The sequence below is a fragment of the Ammospiza caudacuta genome, chromosome 24 (genome assembly GCF_027887145.1).
Source record: "Ammospiza caudacuta isolate bAmmCau1 chromosome 24, bAmmCau1.pri, whole genome shotgun sequence".
Classification (NCBI taxonomy): Eukaryota; Metazoa; Chordata; class Aves; order Passeriformes; family Passerellidae; genus Ammospiza; species Ammospiza caudacuta.
In genome coordinates this window covers 7,377,613-7,404,209 of record NC_080616.1, presented here as the reverse complement: position 1 = coordinate 7,404,209, position 26,597 = coordinate 7,377,613, and the positions used below count along the sequence as shown (strand labels likewise).

The 26,597-nt window shown below is 43.8% G+C and overlaps 1 protein-coding gene across 3 annotated transcripts; it reads left to right on the top strand.

Moving 5' to 3' along the window:
* Positions 1 to 3,910: 3,910 nt before the first annotated feature.
* Positions 3,911 to 26,522, top strand: SRPK1 (SRSF protein kinase 1). 3 transcript variants are annotated; one of them, XM_058819537.1, is made up of 16 exons: positions 3,911 to 4,016; positions 4,102 to 4,162; positions 12,378 to 12,496; positions 13,382 to 13,490; positions 13,905 to 13,992; positions 14,151 to 14,238; positions 15,576 to 15,682; positions 16,332 to 16,497; positions 17,522 to 17,547; positions 18,042 to 18,255; positions 18,515 to 18,943; positions 20,358 to 20,458; positions 21,308 to 21,415; positions 22,727 to 22,796; positions 23,242 to 23,334; positions 24,022 to 26,522. In XM_058819537.1, exons 1-16 carry the CDS (start codon positions 4,004 to 4,006, stop codon positions 24,204 to 24,206), a joined length of 1,977 nt encoding a protein of 658 aa, XP_058675520.1. In that variant the 5' UTR covers positions 3,911 to 4,003; the 3' UTR covers positions 24,207 to 26,522. The 3 variants fall into 3 exon arrangements, with proteins under 3 accessions (XP_058675520.1, XP_058675518.1, XP_058675519.1); XM_058819535.1 differs by having other exon boundaries at positions 18,512 to 18,943; XM_058819536.1 differs by lacking the exons at positions 3,911 to 4,016; positions 4,102 to 4,162 and adding an exon at positions 8,552 to 9,305 and having other exon boundaries at positions 18,512 to 18,943.
* Positions 26,523 to 26,597: the final 75 nt, after the last annotated feature.

Here is a 26,597-nt window from a genome sequence, read left to right as displayed (position 1 = left end):
CGGTCGTGCGGCCAGCGGCGAGCGAGGCGGGGGCGCCGGCGTGCGGGGCGGAGACGCGCTCCCGCCGCAGGTGGGACGGCGCAGGCGACACCGCAGCCGCCGCCTCCGCCGCTCACGCCCCGCCCCGAGCGGCACAGCCCGGGCGGCGCAGCCGGGCTCCGACCCCGGACACCCTGCACAGCCCAGGCAGCCGCGGGCACCGGCCCCGCCGTCCCTGCACAGCCCGGGCTCCTCGGGGCCGCGCTCGCGAGAGCTCCGGGCCCTGGGCACAGATGCCCCAATATGGAGCCCGCGCGGCCGCGTCTCGCGAGAGCGGCGCTGAGGGCGGCGGGGCCGGGCCGCGTCCCCGCCTTCCCCTCAGCGAGCGCTTCGCTTCTCCTTGAGCCGTTCTGAAAGTAAAAAGGAAAGGAAAATAGATAAGAAATCTTAGCTAGGGCAGCACAGGGTGAGTAGCGGCGTGCCAGGGTGTATCTCAGCCCTAGTGCGCCTGAAGCCTTGCAAGCTGTGTGATTGTTCCTGTGAAGTTCCCGAAGATGTTTTGACACACCTCACTCTCTGTGGTTTGGAGTGGCTGGGGCATGTGTACAAGGCAGTAAATATAATGCTGAAGTCCCTGATATGGTATTAGAAGAAACAGGTCTCAGTGATTGTGGGTTTGTTTCTCTGTTTTCGTTTTGTTTGACTGTGAATATCGCAGTTTTCTTTCTGAATCTCTCTTTGGATCTAGTCTGGACTCTCAATGGTTATGGCTTTTCCTGCTCTGCTAAGTCCTCCTGTGAAAGTAAACACAGAATCTCTTATTCATCATTTATCTGGGCTTCGTTTCAGTGTATACTGAAACTTAAACTATTGTTTTGAGACCGTGACAGGGCTTGAGACTCAGGACTGAGCCACTGGGTGAGGTTCTGCAAGGTGTGGTGAGCTAATCTATCAGCCTGCTGCTGCCAGAAGGGACAGGACCACACAGGGAAAGGGAGGCAGGGGAGCCAGCCTTCTCCTTCTGGATAGCCTGCTCTTTCATCACCTGAAGCCTAAAACTGTGGGTCTTGTCCAACTTGCACTGCTGTAAAGGAATTTTCCGGTGATAAATGCAGACAAACAGCTTTGAGTTGCTGGTGTGTTTTCTAGTTCTCAGTAACCATGAAGACTTGTCAACAAGGTTACTTTCTGTAATAGTGAGGTTCTTTATGTTGTGCAAAACCCATCTGTTCCACCACTGTCTTATTATATCTTAAAAAATATAAGCAGCAAATTGGATGAAATTCTGGAGTCAGAGAAACGAAACCACTTGATGCTAAGAATTGAATTGTGTATATTTATGACATGTGATGTAGAGTTAAGAGTCTGTCCACCCAAAATTAACTGATGCAATAAAATAAGTTTTGCCCAGAATTCAAAGGGAGAATTTTGCTAATATTATTGGAAACTTTATCATTGCATGTTTAATAAGAAAATCTCTTTTATTTCTTCCTCCAGCTCTTTAAGAAAAATGTCTGCCTTGCTTCCTCATGATTTTTTTCCCTGTTCATTTGCACTTCCCTGTTTCATGTGTTTTCTCTGTTCTCCATTTTATATCTGCTTGGCAGCAGAGCCACCCTTGACAGTGAAATTATGGACAGGGACACAGCTCTGTAATGTTAATGTGAGTCCCCACAGTCACTGCTCACAGTTCAGGGATGCCAGAAGCCTCACTTACATTTGGTTTGTAAATTATAAAAAAAAATAAAATAAAAAATCACCAACATTGCCAGGGAATTAGAAGGGGGGAGAAGGAGCACTGGGTGGTGAGGTTAGTCAGAGTTTAGCTACTGGAAATTCTGATTCAAACACATACATGGGAAATAAATCATGTAGGTCAAGTCCTGGTTTAACCCACTCACTAAATAACTTAATACAGGAAACACTTCTCTGGTTTTGGACAGGTGGGGTAGCTTTGTTTATTTTTGCTTCTCAGATGCAGTGTTTATATGGTTTTCTTCTAGGTCAGAAGGAATCAAAATACCATCCCCTCTTTTTGTGCAGTGTTAATTAGGTCAAGTAATTGATGTGCCCAGTGCTCTGGGCTTCTCCAGCACAGGCTATCATGTGAACAGCACACAGAGTTTTTGTGATTCATCTGGGAGGAATGCAAGGGCACAGAGGTGCCTGCCTGGGACTGATGCTGTGTGCCAGCTCTGGGATCACACCTGTGCAGGTGCCTGCAGGGAGCAAGCAGGGCAAACCCTGGCAATGCAAACCCTGGCAATGCAGCAGGGACCCACAGCAGCACAGGGGTCTCACCTCCAGCAGTCCCTGTGAGCCCAGCTCCTCGAGAGCTGGAATTTGGGGTGTCCTTTGCTCCCTTTGCCACCACGCTCAGGTGGTGTCACCTCGTTATGGGAACTGCATTTGACCACCTTGACAGTCTGGCCACCTTTGGCTAAGAGTTATATCCAGGTATGAACTTGGCTTTTCAAGAAGACTGTGCAGAGTCTCTCACTGCAGAGGAAACTGAATCCTGGAACTTCTTGGACTGAAAGACAGGAAAAACTGAAGGCCCAAATGGTATTGAGCAATTCTCCAACCACGTGTGCTTCCCTACATTGTTCTGGACAGTGGCCTCATGCCAAGCTTCTCTCAGCTCTGTTCAAAACGAGTAATGTAAAACCCATGAAAAGCACAGCCCTCATTTCCAGATTCTGTTGGCTCTCCTATGGAAGCCTTGATTTTAGATTAAATGGATTCCTAGCTATTGGCACTGTGAAAGGTCTCCACTGAAAACTTAAGGGATTTTTTTTTTCATCTTGTTCAGCAAAGCTCCAAATCTTCCCTTCCTCCCACAATGACTGCAGAGTTTAGCACCAGGGGACAAGTCAGACATCAGAATGTCAGCAGGAAAGTCAAGGGTGTTCATGCTGCAAAACAAATATCTGCTGAGAGGAATTCCAGTCAACCCTGACCTTTTTCCCCATACAGGTGTGTGGTGCCATACCATTGTTCCCACATATGGACACAAGGCTTCTGTGTTCAGTCAAGCACAAATCCCTGGACATGGGCTGTGAAGTGACAAAGCACCTGCTTTATAGCCACATATTCCACCTATACCTCCAAAAACCCACACAAGTCAGAGTTTAAAGTGCTCTATAACTTTTGTTGGCAGCCTGAAGTTCTTACCTGACGTAGTTGCAGCAAGTCCAGTTGTTTCGCATGCAGCAATGCTCTAATGTTCTTCCCAGCTGGTGGGATGCCACGATGCTTTCCTGGCAGGGCTTGCTGCAGAAACCCAGGCTGCAAATTATTGTGGTTTAATTTCATATCCTTTACGCATTCATCTTAGTCCTTTCAGATTAAAGAGTATTGAGAAAAACTGTGGATAGTAGAACCTGCAAGAGTTCCAAGGTGAATACATAACCACTTTATATATGTTTTAAGGTGAATACATAACCACCTTAACAAATACACAAGTGTTTGTTTAACGCATGCAACACAACGCCTGAACGCCCCAGTAACTGCAAAGGTTTTTTTCCGTGATCGTTATTAAATAAATGATTTAATATTAAGAATCTCCGAGTCTGATGGGCGTTGCACTCTGCTCGGGGCACCTGATTTCACAGACGGATTCAGCGGAAGGCTCAGCGGGCTGAGCGAGGCCGGCGGGGCGGGTACAGGTGCGGGAGCTCAGCGGGCGCGGGAGGCCGGTGCGCGCCCCGAGCGACCAAACGGAGCCCGCACCGCGTCCCGCGCACTACCGGCACCGCCACCCGCCGCCGTTCGGCTCGGGGCGGCTCCCGCACGGCCCCGCGCCTGCGCCCCGCCCGCGCCGCTGCCGGAGCCGGAGCCGCCGCCGCCGCAGCCGGAGCCGGAGCCGCGCAGGGCGGGCGGGGCAGGGCAGGGCAGGGCTGGGCCGGGCCGGGGCGGCTCCGGGCCGGGAGGCGGTGGCTCCGCGCGGCTGAGGCGGCCGAGCCGCGCGTGCCCAGCCCGGCGGGCGCGGCGCAGGCGCCCGGGGCCGCCGGCGGTGGCGGCCATGGAGCGGAAAGGTGAGCGCGGCGCGGCCTCCATCGCCCCGCGGGGCCCCCGCAGGGCCCGCCGCCCTTCACGCCTCTCTCTCCTTCTCTCCCTCAGTGCTGGCGCTGCAGGCCCGGAAGAAGCGGACCAAAGCCAAGAAGGACAAGGCCCAGAGGAAGTGAGTGCGGCCGCGGCTCCCTTCGGGCGGCATCTCCCGCCGGCACCGGCGCCTCTTTGTTCCCCCGGCCCTCCCCGCGGGGCAGGGACCGCCGGGCCCGGAGGGCGCTGGGGGCAGAGGAACGTGCGGGCCCCCGGGGCCGGGCGGGTTTGTAACCGGAGTTAACCGAGCGCACGTTTCGGGAGCGGAGCCGGCGCGGCGCGTGGCCCGGGGCGGCCGTTTTGCCGCCCGGCTCTGGCCGGCTCCGCTCCTTGGGCTGCCCGGGGAACGGCAGGCTCTGCCTTCCCTGCTTCTCCCCGAAAGCCGGCCGGGGAGCTGCCCTGGTGCTCAGGGATGATGATGGGCTGCCCTTGCCGGCTCCCCTTGGCCGCGGGCTGTAGCTCGGACGGAGTTGTCACCGTCCCCGCTCCCAGTCCCCAGGGCATTCAGCAACTGCTGCCTTTAGGAACCACCTTCTCTCCACTCTCTCCTCTCTTGACTCGCTTTCCCCCCGAGATTCCTTTTTTTTTCTTGCCGAAAGAATGCCGTGGTGTGTTGTTTGCTTGGTTCTCTAACTTTGATGCTCTCGTGTGGCTTCTTTCTCACCGCAGGAATGTCATGAGTCTTTATGTGTGGGGAACTTTTGGAGGCAGATGTAGAAATTAGAAGAACTCGAGTAAATACCAAACAATGGCTTTCAGCAGGCTGCACTGAGTGCTGTGTTCAGTGCTGCTCATGGGTTCCTTTCTGCTGAAAGGTGATGTCAGTCCTAGAGCTGGTTCTGTATACTCCATAAAATGCTGCTTATTCTGTAAAATCTCTGGTGACTCAGGATGATTTTACTTGAAGATGCCTAGGACCAAAGATAGTAAGGCTAAGGCTTTGGGGGTGGCAGTTGGAGGGTTTTTTCTTTAGGCCTAGAGTAATGCTTTCTCAGACACATCACAGGGATTTAAAATATTTTTTTCTTGTTGCCTTCAGCTAAGAGTCAGTGGTTTTGAGATGGGGCTTTTGAAGAGTGAGGATACTTAACCAAAGTATTTGGGAGCCATGCATTATGGTTCCATGCTATTCCATACGTATTCCTTGTATACTTGAAGGCAGCATTAGGACAATTTTTGAAATGCTCTCCTCCTTCTCTACTTTCTGTATGAATAATCCATTGTCTCATTCTATACATGTAACTTTTTTCTTTCTCTAGCTGCAGACCAGCAGTACTGACTCAGCCAGCAGAGTTCACAGTGCAGCTGGGAAGGTTAATTTCTGTGTAGGTTTTGAGGTTGCTGAATGATAACTTTCAGAGCTGGCACGTTAGGGGTTTTTAATGAATCTTTTTTTAACCACATATTCAGGACAGGTTAAATGCACTGCTGGTTAGCTCTTGATTTTGCCACTAACCTTGATTTGAGTGCAGAGCTGTGTTATTTGTTAAATGCTGTGTTTATATTCTTACACATTATGCTTCAACTCTTTTCTCTGCTACCATAAGTTTATTAGATTGTATCTCAAAAATTAAAGACACTTGCATGTGCTTTATGCTGTGCAATTAAATGAACTCAGTGTCAGCCTCTAACTTTAGGTACAGTTCCACAACATTTATTCTATTTAAATACAAAGCTGCTCTAGTTAAATCTTCTAAAATAGGCTTAACTGGGTTGTTTCATGACTTTCCATAAAATCTATACTTGAAACCACATGCAATGTGCTTTTAATATCTAATGTTCCATGATAGTTTAGATCACACATTCATTTTTTCTGTAATACATTTTTTCTTTACATTTGCAGTAAATAGCATGAAACAATGATTTTGAAAGGTTGAGTTTAGTATTTTGAATTATTATATAAAATTGTAGAGAATGTTCTGAAGGGAGTAAAAACAATTCAAAATATCTTTCATTTTTAAAATAAATTACAGCTGCTTTAAGTTTACCTACAAACCTAATATCATTAAAAACAGAACAAAAAAACCTTTTGCAAAGCTTAAAAGAAACTGGAAAGTTACTTTTTCATCATCTAGTAGTTAATATTGCTGTTTGCTTGGTTTAGATGAGACCAGTCTAAACTGATGATTTACAGAATCACCTTGTAAATATTAATTATGATTCTGTGTATAAGCTTTTTTGAATATATATTTTTATAGGAACCTCAGCCATTTTCTTAATCTTCTGTAAGTTCAGGATGATCCTATTTCTTTCACTCCTTCCTGTCTCAAAAGTTTCATTTTCTGTCAGTGAAGTAGAGCATGCGTTTATCCTAACACTCCTTTAGAAAGAGAGCAAGCAGAGTTTCTTGGAACTCTGAAGGTGAGAGCCTGTAATTTCCATTGCCCTCATATTTTTTCATTCAAATACAGAAGGGATTATCAAACCATGACAGGACACAACTGAAATTTGCTGGTTTCCATAGAAATCCCTTGGTTTGTGATAGCTGGGCTAGCAGACAGCTCCACAAACAGCTTGCAAAGTGCTCGTGTGGGGGAGTGGGGATGGGAAGGAAGAAGTTTGATTGCCTGTTATTTGTGTTTTAATACCTTTCTTATGTGAAAGCCAGTAGTTATCTTCAAACTGAGCTCCCACAGATCTGCTAATCAAAAGTATGTCTTGGTGCCTCTGAGTACTGGTATTTAAAAGCTAAATGTTTGACCATCTCCAATTTTCAATTTTCTGAGTTCTTGACAGTGGTGTTCCTGTAGCTCTGGGATAGCAGCAAGTATTGTGGATCTGCCCTACTGGCAGAAAATACCAGTTATTTACTCAGAAAAATAGGGATGCAACTGTTAATGAGTTGCAATAATCACAAAATAACATGGATTGTGCAGTCATAAGTCCCCCACCGTCAATGATTTATAATTCAGTTGGAATTTCTTGAGGAGAAAGGCTGCAAAACACTTTTGATCATTTCATACCTGAATCATGCTGGAAGTTGTGTGAAGTTTCCATATTCATTGAGCACGAGGTTTGCCAGCAGATCTGCGTGTGAGCTCTCATTCTCCCTCTAGATGTGCCTTAACATGAAATTACAGGCACACTAAGAAATAGTAATGAGTGCAGCCTGCCAGCATTCCTCCTTAAAGAGACATTGTCTCCATGCACAGATGTGGGAATGGAAGAGGGGTTTTAAATCCTGGCTTTTCACCATGCCACATGGAGCTTCTTCTCAAGTGAAAACACGGAATCCTTCAGTGAGATCTTGCTGGGTTGGGTGTGGAGCCCAGCAAAGCTCTGGCTGCGTGGTTGAGGTGGAAAGAGGAGTCCTGGGGTGTGTTTGCAGTGCCTTTATCTGGTGCCTGCAGTGGGTTTGTCACTCCTCCTGCACTCACTGAACTGAGTTTTGCTCGGGGGCGTTTCATGGGTGCAGTTTGAGCTCACCAATAAGGGGTGACACTGCTTACAAAGCCTGTGTTGTAGGCTACTTAAAATTAGGAAAGCATTTCCCTTCAGTTTCCTGCAGATGGGCGTCATCTTTGCAAATTTCAAGGGAGAGGCAGACAGAGAGAGGAGTAAGGAGAGTATCTTTTTTTGTTAGTGTGTATTTAAGGATGATGGGTGTGACAAAAGTGATTCGGTCTAAATGTACCTTGACTTCCTCGCTTGAGGGTGGAAGGAGTCTGCTTTTGTATCTATTCAAGGCAAGCAATGAGGTAGCATGGACAGTATTTCTGCTGTTTTAGGGACAAGGAAGAATCTTTTCTGTCCAAAACCGAGTTTTGAAGTCACTCTTGAATAGGAAAACCAAACACCTCCTTTCAAATTTTTTTTTTAATGTAAGTTATTGGAGCAGAGAGAACACATTCATGTTTGATGGTGAAGCTGAGTGTGGAGACTTGGCTCTGTGTGTGTCTGGTAATTTATAGAGGGCACCCTTCCTTCTCTGCAAGTCTGTAAGCCACACTTTGTGTGGCTGAGATTTCTTAATCATTTTTTGCCTTCCTTTTTGTGTGTGGACCAGATAAGTGATTCCACTGAAAATGGCAAGAGAATTCCACAGTGTTTTTCCAAATTGCTTTGACACCTTCTGTAAGGAGCAAGTGAGTGACTCAGATCTTAGCTCCTGCAAATAACTTCACCATCCCTGCTGTGCATTGCAGGGGTTGGGTGATATCTTCAGTGAACATGGAGCAAAGTCTTGTCTACAGTGGAAAATTTTGGATGTTTTTAGTTCCTTTTCTAAGATGCACAGGTTTGGCTAAACTATTAAAAGCATTCAAACTTCTGTGAGGTTTTAAGAGGAAAGTATCTTAGACATACAGGTGGATGAAGATGATTTTTTAAACCTCTTGCTTTAAAAGTGCAGGGGCAGCATCATTGTGTCTTTCACTAATAAAGTCCTCCCTAGGAGAGAAATCTCTAAATTGTTACTGCTCTGTCACATTGTTGGTGACTTGTTTCCCCTATCACTTACATAAACCAGCAGGATAAACAGGCACAGGAAATGACTGGGAATTGTGCATTGTTGGAAGATGATGTTAAGTACCCACTGCTGTGAAAAATACTCAGTCCAACTTTTTCAAGAAGATTTGACTCCTTCTGCTTGTTTTGTCATTTTAAGCATAAAGGATAAGTTTTTCTTGTAACTCTGGAAGGGGAGGTGTGGAATTACATCAGAAAATTTATTTTTCCTTTGAACACTCTTTGCCTGCTGAGTGATTGTGCTGGAATTCCTCTATCAAAAGGGTTTCTCTGTCGACAATTACCATGATCCCTGTCTTCATCCCAGCTTTGAATCCACCGGGCTATTGAATAGGCAAATAAAACCGGCTGGTTGAGGAAGATGAAACAAAGTATCTGCCTGAATTTCTAATTTCATTAGAGGGAAGAAGAGACGCGTAGACATCAAGAGGAGGGGATGAATGTTTATGCTCACCCCCCTGCCATGAGTGAATTTGCAGGAGGATCAGCTGAGAGCGAGCCCCAGCCTTGCTGCACGGTCCTTCACCTGCAATGCAGTGCTGGGCAGCTGCAGCTGGGTGCTGGAGGCAAATCCCTCTTCTCCTTCACTCTTGCACAAAGCTTTGCTGCATTTGAGGAGAGCCAGCCCCTGTGCCTGCTGCTGATGTCCCCCTCCTTCCCCAGCACTGTGGTGCCTGACTTTTGATGGCTTTTTCGAAAACTATTGGGCTGTCTTCAGGAATATCTTTATCCATGGGAGGCCGTGCTTCTTGCAGGTAGGTTCCCCTCTCTGATTTTGTCTGGAGAATTTGCAACTCTTCAGGGAATAAGGACCTTTGGGAGGGTCTCTCTAGATGTGGATTCACTCGAATTCCATAGAAGACTTAGCATTTTGCCTTAGCTTTTCTGTTCCACTTTGTTTTGCTTAAGTATAATGTTGCTGTGTAGTTGTAGAGAGACCCTGCAGATGCTGTTCATTCTGATGAATAATTAGCACAATGAGAGAGCAAAAGGAGAAGGTGATCACGGTGTTCTTCTGTAGATCAGAGGTGGCTAGAAAAGAAAAAACTACCGTAGAACACTTGGATTTTAATGTGTAAACAAAAATTTAGTATAAAATTTTTATATACTTTATCTGCATTTTGCAATTTTGACAACAGCTGTTTCAGCTGTCATCTCTAGATGCTGGGCATGGATTTTTCTGCTGTCTTTAACAGCCTTTTGTGCCTTTTAGAGTACTGTCTTTGTGAGCAAAGCAGACAGATGAGGCTTGTGCTTTTGTATATCATTTTTTCTTGGGTATTAATACATGTTCTGCACTGATTGATTCTCTCTTAATCCCTATCTTGGGCTGACATGGTCATTTCAGGGGAAGAGCAGGGTGGTGTGTAACAACATCAAACGAATTTTCACAGGAAGGCAAAAGAATGAGGTGTATTTTGGAGGTGATTTCATAAAGGAAATAGCACTGTAGAGATGTGTGTGACCTGAATTGAGCTTTTTTACATTAGCTGGTATCATAGACTCTAGTGTAGAAGTGAAACGCTTTTGGATCCCCATGAAAGACTGAGCTGCAGGCTCCAGGGTGTGTCGTGTGTGAGCCTGCCAGCAGCAGGATTAGTCAGCCCCTTAGGAGGGGCACAGAAAGCTTCCAGGAGAATGGGCTTTAGTGCTTCCAGTAACTTCTTCCTCCATGCATGGAATTGCTGTTACTGAGAGGCACTGGGACTGCAGAATGGTGTGATGTGTGTGTCTGCAGCACTGCTACTTCAGGGCAATTTTCTTTAGAGTCCTTTTTAATCCCTTACATCCTGTGCAGTTAAAGCAGTGAAAATCCTGAAACAGCACTGGGGAGAATTACACTTTACTACTCAGGCTGTATGTGAGGTTCCTGGCTTAAAATCTTTCTGTCCAGCTCCTGTTCTTTTTACCCTGTCTATAGGATTTGTTGTCTGTGAGCATCTAATCTCCCCTTCAACCATTCTGTCTGTGCTCATTTCTTGCCTTTGCTGCCTGCTCTTAATTTGGGGATAATGTGTGACTTTATTTGTATCTCAATTGTCCCAAAAAATGCAGCAATTTTAAAGAAGCTTTTTGACCTCTAAGACTTTCTGCACCCCCTACTGCAGTTTCCTTCCTCCTACCCCTGACTTATAATTCAGTGACTAAAAAGTTTAAATACTAAATGTCTCAGGGCTGGATCAAGCTGCAGGGTTCTTAATAGAAGTCTCATTAGCTTGGCAGTCTTTGGTTTATGGTTTGAGATCACTAGGCTGTTCCTGAATTTAAAAAAAACAGCAGGACTTACTGACAGCAGAATGAAAGTAAATGTCTGGTGGTGGGTTGTGTCTGGTAATGATCTTTGTAGCTCTTCCTTGTTTTAATGAACTTGAGTTGTGGATTTTAAGTGACTGCAAATTTACTTACCAGGTTGGAACACAAGATTTCTCCCCTTTTCTGATGTTTAAGGTGGCTGTAATTTGAGTGTTTAATGTGTGAAGTCTCAGCACAGTGCATGTGTAGTAGGTCAGTGCTGAACATTCATTCTGCTGTATAACTGTTCCAAATGAAAATATTACATTTTTCCAAAGGACTGAGATGAGTTAGTACAGCCCTGATAGGATGTGCAGGAGTCCAGCTCAGGACTGAGTTGTGAAAAATGCATCTGAGGGCCTGCCTGTGTTGCTGGCATAGCCACTGGGTGGGCAGTTCTTCCTTCTTGCAGCAAAATGAGCTGAATTTGAAGGAGGGTGCCGAAGGCACCACTGTTATCTGCTGCTCCCCTGCAACAATAGTTTCAATAGAAGAAACTTCCGTGAATTCACTGCTGGGAACTCTCTGTGAGGAATGTTATCTGAGCTTGTGTCACTGCTCTAATGAAGTTTGCTGCCCACTTCTTTGGACAACTCCAGCTTTTTTTAATATCTTCTGAGGAAAGGAAACTTAATGTTGATATCTTGCAGTACTTTGCCCTTAAATCCTGCCAAAGCAAGGGGTCTGTAGGCATTGTTTTCATCACAAATGTTTGCTTTGTACAGGGGTATCTTGAATCTTTGTAGGCATTTCATTGTTCCCTGTAATGCTTTGAAAAGTAAATAAATTACCTGATTTTGGTATTAGCCTTTCATGAGCTGTTTGGCTGTGATCAGTGTGATGCCATGACAGAGCTGAGGTGTGGGAGATGTTTTATTTGGGGGGCACAGGCTGTGTGTGAGGGCATGGAGGTGGCCTTTGCTGATGTGGCCTTCATGAGCAAGAACTCAGAGTGGCACATTTGATGGAAAAATAAACACATAAAATGAACACTTATTATGATTGTGGGAGTGAAAAACCTCCACCACCTTGGTGCCTGATTCCAATCCCTCTGCAATCACAAGCTCTCGGGAGGGTTTACTGAACATCTGCTCTGTGTCCTCCCACTCTCCCTAGTTCAGACAACTGTAATAAACTTTGCATCTTGAGTCAAGAGATGAGCTAAAAATGCAGCCTGCCCCTTGAGAACAGGAGAAATAAATGTCAAGATTAGGGGCTCTAGGGTTCTAAAGTGTTAGAAGCAGAAGGACTGTTAAATATTCATTTGACCTTGAATGTCAAAGGAACAAAGGCCCACAAGTTCTAAAACACTGGTTAACTTTTTCTTTTCCAAAAGAAAGTAAAGACTAATTGATATTTGTATTTAAAATAAAATCAATCAATATTTAAATTTTCAAGTTTTACCTAGGATAACAGAATATAAATCTGCTTTAGAGAAAGGCAGAGAAGGGTTTCAGAGGCTAATATTTCAGTGGGATCACTAAGCTTTTAAATCTATTTTATCTGTGTCAGACATGCAGTGTGATCTCTTTCAGACCTGACACCCAGCACCGCAGCCTTGCTGCTCAGTCCGAGAGTGATCTTCCAGAGCAAGAGGAGGAAATCCTGGGATCAGATGATGATGAGCAAGAGGATCCAAATGATTACTGTAAAGGTGAGCATTTGCCTGTTTAAGATGCATGATTTTCAATGCAATCAAGGAATCCCCTCCATTTCCCATTTGCTGTAGAGAATGAACATAAACTCCCTCTTACATTAAGAGTACTTTGAAACTGCATATGAAAATAACATTTTTCAAGCCAACATGAAATGGAGAAGGTGGTCTCCAAGTTTCCTTCTGTTATCAGTCAGGATTTGAGTTGCAGAACTGTTTTTAATGCATAAGTTTAAAGCTGTTATCTTTTCCTCTGTGCCAGAAGGCTTTCAATATTGATAAAAGCAAGTAGGCATCTAATTCTTTCTTTTATTTCAATGTAAAAGGGACCAAAAAATCCTTTTCATATTCTTTGGGTTTCCTTTTGAAGATCAGATCATTATCTTGATATCCATTCTTCAGAAGAATTTCTTTCTGCAAATAGCCTTCCCCTGTTTCTCTGAGCAGAAACGAAATACAGAGCAAATGAAAACACCAAATCACAATTTCTTCTCTTTGTTCTGTTTTCTGCCAGTTCCATCTTTGGCTTTTCATGCTTTTGCCTCTGTGATGGAATCCCCCTGTATAGTCAGTAGCTTGAGAGATATGAAGGGTGCAGAGGAGACTTTCCTGTTTTCAGTGGCAGAGTGCCTTCCAGTCAGCAGAATTGCAAGGAGAGCTGTTTGGATCTTGGTTGCAGTTCCAAGTTCCAGATCTTGGTTACCTCTTTCACATTCTAGGCTCAGAGCACACAAAAGCAATGCTGATATTTAGCTGGAAGGTTCTGTTACCATCACAGCCTGTTTTCCAAAGCAGGTGTTTTTCACTGGGGAGATATTTAGCGGTGCTGCAGTGATTGTGATGCTCGTTCCCCACACCTGCTCTCTGGCTGCTGTGTTTTTCCAGGGGGTTACCACCTTGTGAAAATAGGAGATCTCTTCAATGGACGCTACCACGTGATTCGGAAGCTTGGATGGGGTCACTTCTCCACCGTGTGGCTGGCCTGGGACATCCAGTGAGTGCTCCTGTTCCAGCTGCTGTTCCTGCCAGGCATGCACAAACCTGAGCAGAAAACATCCTTTTATTTTTGGATAAAAACACAAAGCATTAGCTGTCCACATCCTAGAACAGGAGTTTCGTCTGATATTGTGCATGCAAGTGTGTGGGAGGGACTTAACAGGACAAACCATATCTGTGGGAAGAGTTGTGTTCAGTCTCTGACCTATTTTTCCATATTTTGAGAAATGAGTAACATGAATCTTTTGTTAAAAAAAGACTCAAAGGCAGTCTTTTGAGTGTTTAAACCTTATTTTTCCATGATGCATGAAATATAAACTCTCTTGCATGCAAAAGAATCGGGATAATCCTGGAGAATAGGTTCTTTGTATGAGCATTAACAGCTCCCAATTTACTTGCCATGTGTGCACAGAGGGAGGAGATTCGTGGCAATGAAGGTGGTGAAGAGTGCAGAGCACTACACAGAAACAGCACTGGATGAAATCAAATTGCTGAAATCGGTGAGTGCCTGAGTTGGGCTCAATTTTATTTTATTCTTTTTTTCTGTTTTGGGGAGTTTTCATTTGTCACATGCTTGATATTTCCAGATGATCAGGAATTTGTGTAGGACCCAGACAGTGCAGTGGATCTGACATCACAAAAACCTCTTTCTCTGCAGGTCCGCAGCAGTGACCCAAATGATCCAAGCAAGGAGAGAGTTGTTCAGTTATTAGATGACTTCAAGATTTCAGGAGTGAATGGTTCCCGTATCCTTTTGTGGAATAAAAGCCAAGAATTGAGGAGATGGGAGTTTCTTGGGCAGCTGCCCTGCTTTGGCAAGCAATGCCCAGGCATCCCTTTTCCTGCCCAAGGAAAGCTGTAGGAGGATCTGCCTCCAAACTGCCTGCTGAGCTCACATCCAGGGTGATGATTCAGTCTGGGGTCATTTGTGTCAGCACTGCCTGCTTGTGCTTTTCATGTTCTGCCTCCAATTTGTGAATCAGGACTGAGTGGCTGTGTCAGAGCTACCTCTGAGGCTGGAGAGCCCATCTACCTCAACCCCTCAATTTTGCAAGCAGCCTGTTAAGAACCTGTTATTTCAGTGCAGCATGTTAAAATCAGTAGCTGAAAATAGCACATGAGCCATCTATAAGTTGAAAATAAGCTTGGTTATCAGGTTATGGAAACATCTTACTTTGTAATTTATCAGCATTGTTAGGATGTTTGCAGTGTATTTCTCTGACAGCGGGAACAGCCTTCTCACAGGCAGTGATTGGTAAAAAATGCTAATAATGGATCCTTAAAGTTTGAAAGTTGGACTTTTATGCATTGTTTTCACTTTGAGATAAGTTAAATTTTATTTCAATGAGAATTGCTGGGCTGCTTGAGAGAATTGAGCTGCAATGTAGACCCATAATGCATTTTCTCTAATTTTTTTTCTGAGTAAATGTTGATTTGAGTTTATATTTCTTCCACTCTTGTGAAATGTATGCTTTCTGCCAGAGTAGATGAAAAGGAGCCTAATAAACTCATAGAAGTTTGGCTTCATTGCACTGAATATGTCACTGGAGTGACTGTAGCTGTTGAGATCTTAGAGCTCCAAAGCAGATCATATAAATATAGTTGAAATCCAGCCTTGTCAGAAGTTTGTTTTGCTGGTAAAGAGGCAAAGGAGGGCAAAGAAAGTGACTTCATTGGTCTGAAGATTACTTATGAAATGGAAATTTTATTATCTTTTCAGGTAATGCTGGTACAGAGAGATCTGGCATCAAGTTTTGCCTGGGGCAGAAGCGTAGGCTGTTCCAAAACATACAGTAAATAATGATGTACATTTGTGCAACTGGCTCCCACTCAAAGCAGGAGGTGGCTACTGCTGCAGTGACACCTCTGTGCAGCTCCATCCCTCTGTATTTTATGTTATTTTAGGTAATGGCACTGTTGTGTAGGATAGAATGGTGCTGTTGAGGAAGGCAAGCTGTGTCAGAAGGATGAGGGTTCTTTAACATGAAGTGCCCAACTGATTTGGATTTCTTTTCATCCTCAGTCCTGGGAATTTGGGGTCCTTGGGTCTGGATGTCCAGGTTTTTCCTTTATTCAGTTCCAGATATCTGTATGGTGTTTGAAGTTCTAGGGCATCATCTCCTGAAGTGGATCATCAAGTCAAATTACCAGGGTCTTCCACTCCCTTGTGTCAAAAAAATCATCAAACAGGTGAGTTCCAGTTCTGACTGCACTCTTCCTCTTGACCCAGTTAAAAATCTTTCACTGATCTTTCTCAGATCCAAGCAAACAAAAGTTAAAAATATGTGATATCTCCTTGATGCAACAAAATATGATTGGGTTAGTACTTCTTTACTGCAAGCTCCTTCTGCTGCAGGTAGTTGTTTTCTGACACTTAAACCGTGATGGTTTTTGCTTTTAACCTCTTCTTACCTCAGCCATTCCTCATAAGTGAAGTATTTTTTTAAGCTGTGACAGTAAGCACAGTGCCTAATGATGGGAAGAGCAGGAGAAACTGGTTCTCCCTACTGGGTGGTAGCTGATAAAGAAACACCTTTCCACATGGGAGGTGCAGGGGAGGAGGAAAGTATGATTTTATTGTAGAGTATTAAAATTAGATTTTTCAGCTGTGGTAAGTTAAGCTATGAGGGTAAATAAGAGTATTTTAAAATGGTAGCTAAAATCTGTATGCAAATCTGTTATTGTGGAACTGGGCTGTAACCACTGATCACAGCAGCTCTAACCTGGAGCACTCTCAGACACACAAACCCTTTCATTGGCCATCCCAGGCACTTTTGCGTTTTCACTTTGCTCCCAATTACATTGTCTAATGGCTGACTTCCTTCTCCCTTGCCTGCAGGTTCTTCAGGGTCTGGATTACCTGCATACCAAGTGTAGAATCATCCACACAGATATAAAGCCTGAGAACATCCTGCTGTGTGTGAATGACCAGTACATTCGCAGGCTGGCTGCAGAGGCAACAGAGTGGCAGAGATCTGGGGCTCCCCCACCATCTGGCTCTGCAGGTGATTTTTATTTTCTTTTTTTTCCCCTGAAAATTGATGCTATTTCTCCCACATACCCCCTAATCATCACTAAGGAAAACTTCCTGAGTATGGTAGAACAATAATGCAAGTAACCTTTGAAAACCTGAGTGCAAATTGGGAAATTAGTCATAAATTGTAGTTCAGATGATGGGGAAGGCAGTTTGTGTCAGAAAACAAGAGGGAGGATAAATGCTCACTGGAGGCTGCTTTTAACAGCAGCTATTAGAGAATTCTGTGAATTCTGTAAGCTGACACTGGTAAATCAGTCTTATGTAGCACAGTGTTGGTGCACTCAATATGGAACTGGTGTAAAAATGTGGCAAAATTCTCACATTTCCTTCAAAAGTTTATTACCTTTCATTGCATGATGCTGGAAATGCATTTGATGACAGTTTCAACGAGATGAGTTACCTGTTGTCAGTTTGGAAAACTGTAACAAAACCAGCTGCCTTGACTTGCAAACATCCTTAAAGGTCTGAGGGCAAATTCTCTTGTGTTCCTCCTCAGAATATCCATCTGTAGTTGTGTGTACTTTTCAAAAACCACTGCAGTGTGTATGGGAAGGCTCTGTCAATCATAATCTTACAGCACCAACATTGAGCTGAACTGATCACAGCATATCTTAGCTTAAGGAAGCTCCCTTAAGTTTGGTATTTTAATGCTTTGATTTGCATTTTCATTTGGGTAGTATGCATAATGCATGCAGTAAATGAAGCTACGTGGCAGGAACTCTTTGATATCAGTCAAGCAAGTCTCCTGTCTGAAACTTGAATTATGCATTTGCTCATTTGATGTTTTTTATAATTTTTTTTATTGTTGTGTTATTGTAGAGAAATGAGCCTTCAAAATCACATTTGCTGATAGCATTAAAATGTTGTTATCAGATCACATAGGAGAAACGTACCTTAACATCAGAATGCAGTTGCAGTTTTTGAGTATAGCCATTCTGATTTACTGATCTTCCTTTCCCATTCTGATTTACTGATCTTCCTTTCCCTTTCAGTGAGCACTGCACCTCAGCCTAAACCAGTAAGTGTAAAAGCTTTCACCTGTAAGTATGCATCCTCTGATAGTATCGCCTTCACTGTTTCATAATCCAGTCAGCATTAAGAGAGACCAGTCTCATATCAGAAGGAAAAAATGTGATTTGTGTTTGGCATAGGTATCAGGCTCAATGCTGTCTTGGACTTGCAAATGGTGTTGGTTCATTTATCACCAGAACAAGGAGTTCTTGTGATGATCTCAAGCTCTGTTGAGAAAATGACTGTTCTGTGGAGTCTGAGATCTCCCTCACTTGGAGAATAATGTTGGTTTTTCATGTCAGGGCAAAAATGCATTGGTAAGAGCTATACACAAGTAGTTCAAAACCCAGAATAGCTGCTTTTTATCTGGGAGAGGAGCTGTCTCCAGCATTTTCATCAGAGACTGTTTCCTCAGCTCTAAGATAAATTAAACCTTGGTGCATTTTAAATTTATTGAAGTATAAAATGTTAAGTCCAATTTCTCTGCTTGCTTCTGCGTAGGCTGACAAAATGTCAAAGAATAAGAAAAAGAAGTTGAAAAAGAAGCAGAAAAGACAGGCGGAGTTGTTGGAGAAGCGAATGCAAGAGATAGAGGAAATGGAGAAGGAAGCAAACCCTGAGCAGACACAGCCTGAAGAGGAGGAGGAAGCTCAGACTCCTGTGGAAATGCTCATAAAAGTCAGTCCATCAGAGGAAAGTATCAACAAAAAGCCAGGTATGGACCTAAAGCATTGGCAGCATGGCATGGACAGTGTTGTCTCATGGATATGGGGAGGGTGTACCTTTAGCAGAGGTGGCTGTTGTCATTTCACCCGGGAAATCTCCTGTTCCAGTCTGAGAGAATGGCTGTGTCCAGTCCCATTTACAGAACTCCCATTTACAGAACTCCCTCCCTCTCAGGCTGCCCTTGAACACCTTCCAGCTATTTATTAAGACTTACTCTGCTACATTCTCATCTTCCCCTCTTGCAGCAGAAACCCTTGGACAGGAGGGATCCAATCTCATGGAAAGCAACGTGGAAAAAGACGCTGCAGAAATCAACTGCAACGGGGTGATCGCCATGACGGAGCTGACAGACTCTGGGAACGAGGGCTCCGTGCGCCTCGAGGACGACCTGCACAACGCCAATGCCCCCGCCAATGCCCCTGCCACCCAGCACCCTGACAACTTGCACAGCTCTAATTACACCCAGCACAACAATGACTCAGAGCTCGGGCCCCAGGAAGCAGTGTTGGACTTGTTTGTGCCCGTGGCTCCAGAGGATTCCATGGTGTGCCAGCCCGTCCCCAGCCAGGGGCAGGCACTGAACGAGCAGGGCATCAACAATTTCCATCAGGAAAGCATCAGGACAGAGATCCCTTCAGAGGATGAGAATGAGACTAACAGCCCCACAGACAACAAAGGTATAGGAGAAACCTTGTAAGAAAGGGCTCCTTGATATGTGGGAGATTTCAACACTTCATCGTTTGAACAAAAATGTGAATTTTGTAGCTGAAGTGATCAGAACCATCCATTTGAGAGTTTTCCTGCCAGGAATAATTAACCTGACAATCATACTCCAAATTGTTTGTTGTTTGTAGGTGCTGGTTGTAGCTGTGCCTGTTTTGACTTTGATTGCTTAAATATTCCTACTTTTTAAAAAAACACCTATGCCTTTGGTTTTCAGTGCAGGAACATTTCCTCCTTTGAATCAGGTGCTGCTTATATGATTTTCATTAAGCTTACAGATTGTCACTTGCTGTTAAATTAAGGGATAGGTATGATCAGTGTGTTCTGACAGTTTGGTTCTTAACATGGAGCAAAGGTAACTTCTCTCCATTACTCAAGATGGGTAAATGCTTTCCCATTTAAAAAAAAAAAAAGGTTATACAGTGTTGGGAAAGAAACCAAATTTCTTTAATGCTTTTATTTAAATATTATTTTCTTCAGAGTGGAAAAATTGTGTCTTGTAAGCTTAGGAGAAAATAAGGCATGAAATGGTGTACAGCAATTTAAACACAGTGCAGGTGTGTGTGTGTTTAATATGAATTGGTAAAACTGTCCATTTTTGCATCTTTGTGTTCTTGCCAGGTGATAAATATCTGCTGGGAGAAGGAGGGTAAAACTACCATTTGGACTTACTAAAAAAACATGTTCTAGCATTTTCTTGCGCACAGTACCACTAGGGGAGTTGTATGGATGAAAAGTAACAAGAAAAATTTGGATTTTGAAACTTGAGCTGCACTTTGCTGAATGCCTCTGCTAGGTTACTGACATCTTTTGCTTCTCACAGCCTTCTCCCAAATTTACAGCTTCAAACTCTCCCAAATTTTTGGTTCAGAGGTACAGCTGGATGCCATTTAGTGACTTAATACTTTTGTTCTCCATTGTGTCATTCAATTTTCCCAGTATTTCCTTTAGCTCTTGTAATTGTGTTGCAGCAGTGAGTGAAGGGTATGTCAGAATGATGCTGTAACTTGGGGACCCTTCCTTCAAAAATTTAGGAAGGCTTAAGGGAGGTTGTGAGGTTTGTTTTGTTTTTAGCAGTGCCCTTATTTCAACAAGTTTTTGTTTTTTTTAAATATAGACAGGCTGTGCTGGGAAATAGTCAGTGTTGCATATGCTCATTTATCCTTCTGCTTAATGACACCAGTTGGGCCTTAATGATGTTGTTGATAGAGCAGAGTGATGCTCATTTTTATACCCAAGCATCAGGGAGGGAACAGTTCTAATCCATCAGGAAAACTTCCTGGCTGGGGAGAGCTTGGTGGGATTTGGGTGACAGATGGTGACACTGCCTGTGAAGCTTTAATCAGCTGTTGTACACATTGCCTCTAGGAAAATCAGCTGCTGGGAATTTCCTTCTTAATCCCCTTGAGCCCAAGAATGCAGATAAGCTCAAAGTGAAGATAGCTGACCTAGGAAATGCCTGCTGGGTGGTAAGTTTGGTCTTTTCACATGGACTTTTTAAAGCTGCAGATTCAGTCACTTTGCCAAGATGGAAAATAATCTGTAAAACACATCCTTAGAGCTGGCTGTGAAAGCAGTGACAGTTTCAGGGAAAAAGAGAGGGGAAGCAGAGACACAAATAAAGAAATGATCCTCTAAACACAAGATTTCAAGCCACGCTTTGGGTGCCTCCCTGGCATTTGGTTACTTCTTACAGGGCTGTGAGCTGTGTCACACACAGAGTGTGGAAAACTGCTGTGTGAAGTTGCTGAAGGAGCTTCTGAGTCTCCAGGAGAGCCTAAAAAGTTGCAAACAATTGCTCTGATGTGCTGGTTCTGGAGCTTGTCAGACCATTGCACATGAAAGAGACTCACACAGTAAAAATCCCAAGTTTTATTCTTTGATGGTTGTGCTGTGCTGCTTTCAAACGTTTGATATTTCAAACAGAAGAAATGTCTTTTTTTACTTGGCTTCTAAAATGGCAAATCACTTCAGATCTGTTGGGAGAGATGAGTCTCAGCTCAGAAGTCTCACCTTATCTGCTTTAAGGTAGCAGCACCATGGCCTGTCTGCCAGGGCTGGGTAGGAGATGCTGCAGAATCTTCCTTTATTCTGCTTTTGTGGCTTGCTTTCCTCTGAATTGCTGGATTGTTTCACTTGGAGGAGGAATGTACAGCATTTTAACAGCACTTAAAGAATATAAGGAAATAGTTAATGAGGATGTAAAATGCAGCTGAAATGTAATAGCAATGAGCTTTGATCCACTCCAGCCTTGCAGGTTGTTGATTCTCCTCTTGTAAGCAGTCTTGAGCTGTTAATCAAACATTTCTTCTCCTTAGCACAAGCATTTCACTGAGGACATCCAGACCAGGCAGTACAGGTCCCTGGAGGTGCTGATAGGGTCAGGGTACAACACCCCTGCAGACATCTGGAGCACAGCCTGCATGGTGAGTCCTGCCAGCTGGCATCTCCTGCTCTGCCCCCTGAGCTGCTGAGGGATTGGCCAAAATCCCTTACAAGTGTTCAGCCACCTTCCAGACTTGTTGAATAATAGGTTTCCACATCACAGTTGTTTTGTAAATTTATCCTTTTTTCTCCACATGTGGCTTTCCTTTTGAAGGTTTTGTTGTCCAGCATCAGCAGATTTCAAATATGATTGTAGTTTGCCATCATGCTTTCTGGAAAAACAGGACAACCAGGCAATTCTGAACACAATGTCTTTTTATATTAAAAAAAAAGCCTTTCTGCTGCATCTAGCACTGTTTCACAGTGCTTTCAGTAGCATTTCTAATTTTAATTATCCTCTGCAGGTTTGGAATTGATGTTTAGTCTGAGTAATGCTGAGATGAGGAAGAAGCTGTTCCTTTAACAGCTGCCAAATGTAGAATATGACAATGAAAAAAATCAGTCAAGCCAGTTAATGCATGTGTCTTTTCAGTGTCCCCACTCTGTCCCTTCTACAAATCAAAGCTTGGGTTTTATAATTTAAGCTTGGAAAAATAGACTTTTTTGCTGTCTTGGAAAACAAGCTGGGGTTTTGATGAATGAGGTAAAAGAAAATGCAGAAGGGTGATGTTTTCTGTGCAGAGCATGTGGCCAGAATTACACAGTGTGCCTGATTCCATTGTTCGGCACCAGCAGCTCTTAAAGAAAATTGAGAATACAGAAGGTCAGGGGTGGTACAAGTTCAGTTGTGCTGAAGGTCAGTTCTGAGTACAGGTGAACACATGAGGGGTGAATGTGTTACAGAATTTAGGAGTGCTGAGTTGAAATGAGGGCAGATGTTTTTCTCATTTAAAATGTGTTTTCATCTCTGCAGACAGATGTCCAGAGATTAACTGTTTGAAAAACATGGGAAACCTGGGGAGAGGGAAAATCCCAACAAACCCCAAGCAAAACAAAACAAAATAACCAACCCCAGAAACTGTAGTTTGGACATGGTGTTATTTTTGCAAAACTCTGAAGAGGAAAGGCTGAGCATGTGAAATACCTTAACTTTGTGGTTAACTGGTGGCCCTGCACCCAAAATCCATCCCAGGTGTGCTTATGATGCTTTTAATGCAGTTTTAAAGCATTGCAAAGTCACTGCACAGCTCAGGCTGTGATGGAATATTTAGGATTATAGCTGTTTACTGTAGTTTTGCAGGTTATTCTTTCCCACTGCTTTGCTTCTGGCCCACAGAGATTTGCAGAGTCAACCTGCAGCACATCTTAGAGTGTTTTGAAGTGATTTAATGTGCTCATTTCTGTTTGTTTAGGCCTTTGAGTTGGCAACAGGGGACTATCTCTTTGAGCCTCACTCTGGGGAAGATTACTCACGAGATGAAGGTTTGTTTGGCTCAGTTTTTCCTTTTTAAAGTGGGACTTGAAATCCAATGGTTGCATTTTCAAAATGAGCCTTGCCTTACAAATCAGCAATGCAAAAGCTCCTTGCAAAAAGATTATTTACCCAAATCAGCAGCAGCTGTGCTCAAGTTTCTGCAGTAAAACACTGCAATGAACTCCATGCTCTTGTTCTGGTGTTTTGCATTCCTCTGGCTGCTGGATTCTCTATCTTGTGTCTCAAACTGATTGTGCCTCTAATTGCCCATATTTGTTTTCCCTTGCTCCTTGTCTTTGTTGTTTCTTAGTGTAACCTGATTTCATGTGGGTCTCCAAAGTTATTTTTAAGGGATAGTGTCTTTATATCCCAGAGCATGAAACTGGCATAGAGAGATTTTGTGTGGATGAATCTCATTGTCTTTTTTGGTTTTTTTTTATTTTTCACATGCAGATCACATTGCATTGATCATAGAACTTCTGGGGAAAATACCTCGCAAGCTCATTTTGGCAGGAAAATATTCCAAGGAGTTTTTCACCAAAAAAGGTAAAAGGAAACAAAGCAAATATCACTTTATCCCCTCATCTCTTGCCCAAATACACAGGAGTGGAAATGCCTGTTAGAAATAGATACCAGCAAAGATGGCATCTTTGAGTCTTTCCTTTGTTTTATGAAATGTTTTATCAGTAAAACTGCAGCTAAATGTAAGGCACCTTAAATAGTGCCTGGCCTCATGAGCCATGTTGCTCAGAGCACAGAACATTATCATCAAGTCCTGAGTACCCCAGAAATGTACTGAGTCAAAAAAATTAGGTTTTGACCTAGTTTAATAACTCTGTTTATAAAAACAAATCCTTTTTTATTAGCAGTGTGTTGCTTTCTCAAACAGTGCTCCATGCATTGCATGTACCCCAGAGTCAGTGGCACAGTTTATCTGTCATGTCAAGCACCATAATTGGTGATTTAATGAAATTAATATTTGCTGATAGGGGATGTGAAGTAGCAGGAGCTGAAAAAGAGCCCTTTGAGGAAGTACCTCTCTACAACAGGCTTCCAAAGCACATAGAAAAGGGGGTTTAATATAACTGACTTTCCCCTTCAGCATCCCTAGCAGTTTGTATCCCCTTAGAGCAGTCCCTGAGCTCACCCTGTCATGTTTAGCTGTTTAGCCAATTTTACTGAGCTGCTCTGTTCCTGCATCTTACACTTAAACCATTTGTCTTGGGTTTTCAGGTGATCTGAAGCACATCACCAAACTGAAGCCCTGGGGCCTTTTTGAAGTGCTGGTGGAAAAATACGAGTGGGCCCAAGATGAGGCAGCTGGATTCACAGACTTCTTACTCCCTATGCTGGAGCTGATCCCAGAGAAACGAGCTACAGCAGCAGAATGTCTCAGGCACCCCTGGCTTAACTCCTAGAAGCTTCCAAGCAATGCCACAACGTTAAACTCTGGTTTACAGCATAGCCTACACACCCAGCTGCCCTTTCCCAGATCCATTTTTCTCCTTGTTCACTTTCAGTGTGGAGTTCTTCCTTCAAGGCTTCCAAGATTTTAGATAAATCTAAACCTGTTCTGCTGAGTTTGTTTGTGTGACTTAATGGGGACTCTCCTCAGCCAGTGGGCATCATCTGTGTTTTTGCCTTGGTTGGGCTTCACCAAAGACTATTTGACTAGAATAAGATTGTTCCTCAGTCTCCTCACTGTAAAGCACCGTGTGTGACAGATGTGAGCTCACCCTGCCCGGGTATCTCCCTTAGCTAAATTCCAACTCTCCTTCCTTCCTTCCCATGAAGATCTCACTGACTCAGGAGTCAATTTTCCCACTGTTGATCAGTAGCTACTGGTGGGGTGAGAAACAACAGTTGGCATCAAGGTGCTGCCAGATCCTTGGCAGAGCAAAGACCTTGAAATCCTCCATCACTCTCTAGGTGTCTACTGTATTCTGTGTTCTTTGCTTTCCACTCAGAAACGTTTATTTAGTTCTAGCTGCTTTTGGAAGAGCTTTTTAAACCTAGGTTTTAGTATGTTTATTTCTCCCTCCAAAGTGCCCTGTCCATTTACTTTTTCTCCTCCCCCGTGCCCTTGATAGTCAGAATAGTTTCTGGATTTGGTGATGTTTTCTACTCCAACACCTGTGACTAAAAGGTGACAGCAAAATCAGCAGAAGCTGGAGCTGACTCAACGCACAACCCTCAGCAGACAGATGGGTGCACCCTCAGCCTGCAGAGAGAGCCTCATTGCAGGCACCTCTCAACTCTTAATTATAGTGAGCCATACATTTTGGGGGTCTTTTATCCCTTACTGGCACTTTTTTTGCCTTGCTTGAGGTGGTATTCATGAGAGATTGGCTTTCACTGATGCAGTCTGCTCTGACTTTTCATTTTTGACCATTCACTTTTTTTTTTTTCCCAAGGGAAGGGTTGCAGTGCCTGTATCACAGCCATGCTGCAGCCCTGCACTTTGAAAATCAACACTTGAAATTCCAGTGGAAAGATTTCTTTTAATTTGCTTCATGTGCAGGCCTTCAGAAATAACTTCCCAGGATGGGACTGCCTTTTATTTTCTGGGCCTTTAGCGCAAGAAGAGAGCTAGCAGAAGTGGAAGAGAAGTGACTTTTCCACGTAGATACTGGATTTGAAGCTGTTTCTAGAGTTACCCCGAGTAAGAAATGTTCTATGGGGTTTCTATGTAAACTTCTCAGAGAGGGTTTGGATATAATGGGTTAAATGGATTAATTTTAATTAAAAGTTAAATGACTGTGGCATTTGATAGTTCTGTGATGGCTTCTTCTAGACCTGCCCATCCTGTTACAGATTCAGTGCATCCCACTCTTGTCTAAGCAAGATTTGGCAGCATTGAGACTTCAGAGTCACTTCCTCACTCTGGACCAAACAAAACAGGCTTTGGATTTGTGGTGGCCTGCAGAGGGTAGAGGTTGCTGGAGACCATGCAGATGCTATCCAAGACCATTTCCATTGCCAGAGCTGCCAGGACCACTGTTCTGTGTCACTTCTATGTGTGTGTGTGTGTGGGAGTTGTGGTTCATGAGGATCATTCACTCACAAACCAGGTCATTTAACCCACTTGAACAGAGTTTCTCCAGTTCAGAGCCTGATTTGGCTTATTTACGCAAATCATGCTGCATGTTCCTTTAGTGGTAGATCAGGTTCTCTATGCATACAATAAAAAAAATTGTATTTTTTGTATGGTAACATACCAAAAAGTGTTTTAAACTGCTGAGTTAACCTTTTCCTTTGTTTTTTTTTTTTTCCTTTTATCTGGCATATTCCAGTTGTGGGTCACTTCTGTGTCTGTTACAGGAGCACTGCAGGCAGTACTGGGTTCCAGCTGACTGTGAAGGTAACTTTGGCAGGGCAAACAATTCCTGAGGTCGTGAAAGCTCACCCAGCCCTGCCTGCTCGAGCCTGGCTGATGAAGGAACATTTCCCACAAGGGGTCTGCACTCTTTGACTGTTGAAAGCCCCTGGCCATCCTTCCTTCCCTTCCCTCTGCCAGCCCTGACTGGATGAGGGGTTTTTACCATGATAGCCAAGCCAGTGAGTGGAAGCCCTGCAGAAGCAGCAGAAATCATGATTTCATGATTCAGTCTTGTACTCTCTGCTTGTTCACTTGGGGTCTGTTCATTTCCAAATTGCTGTGACATGCTCACACTAAAGGATTTGTACTTGTGTCAGTCAAAAACCTGAAGGAAAATACATTTTTATTCTTTCTACTTGGGTGCTTTGTCTTTTATTTTGTTTTCTCCTTTGTGAAAGCCCTGCAATAAACAGATTATTTAATAACTGAG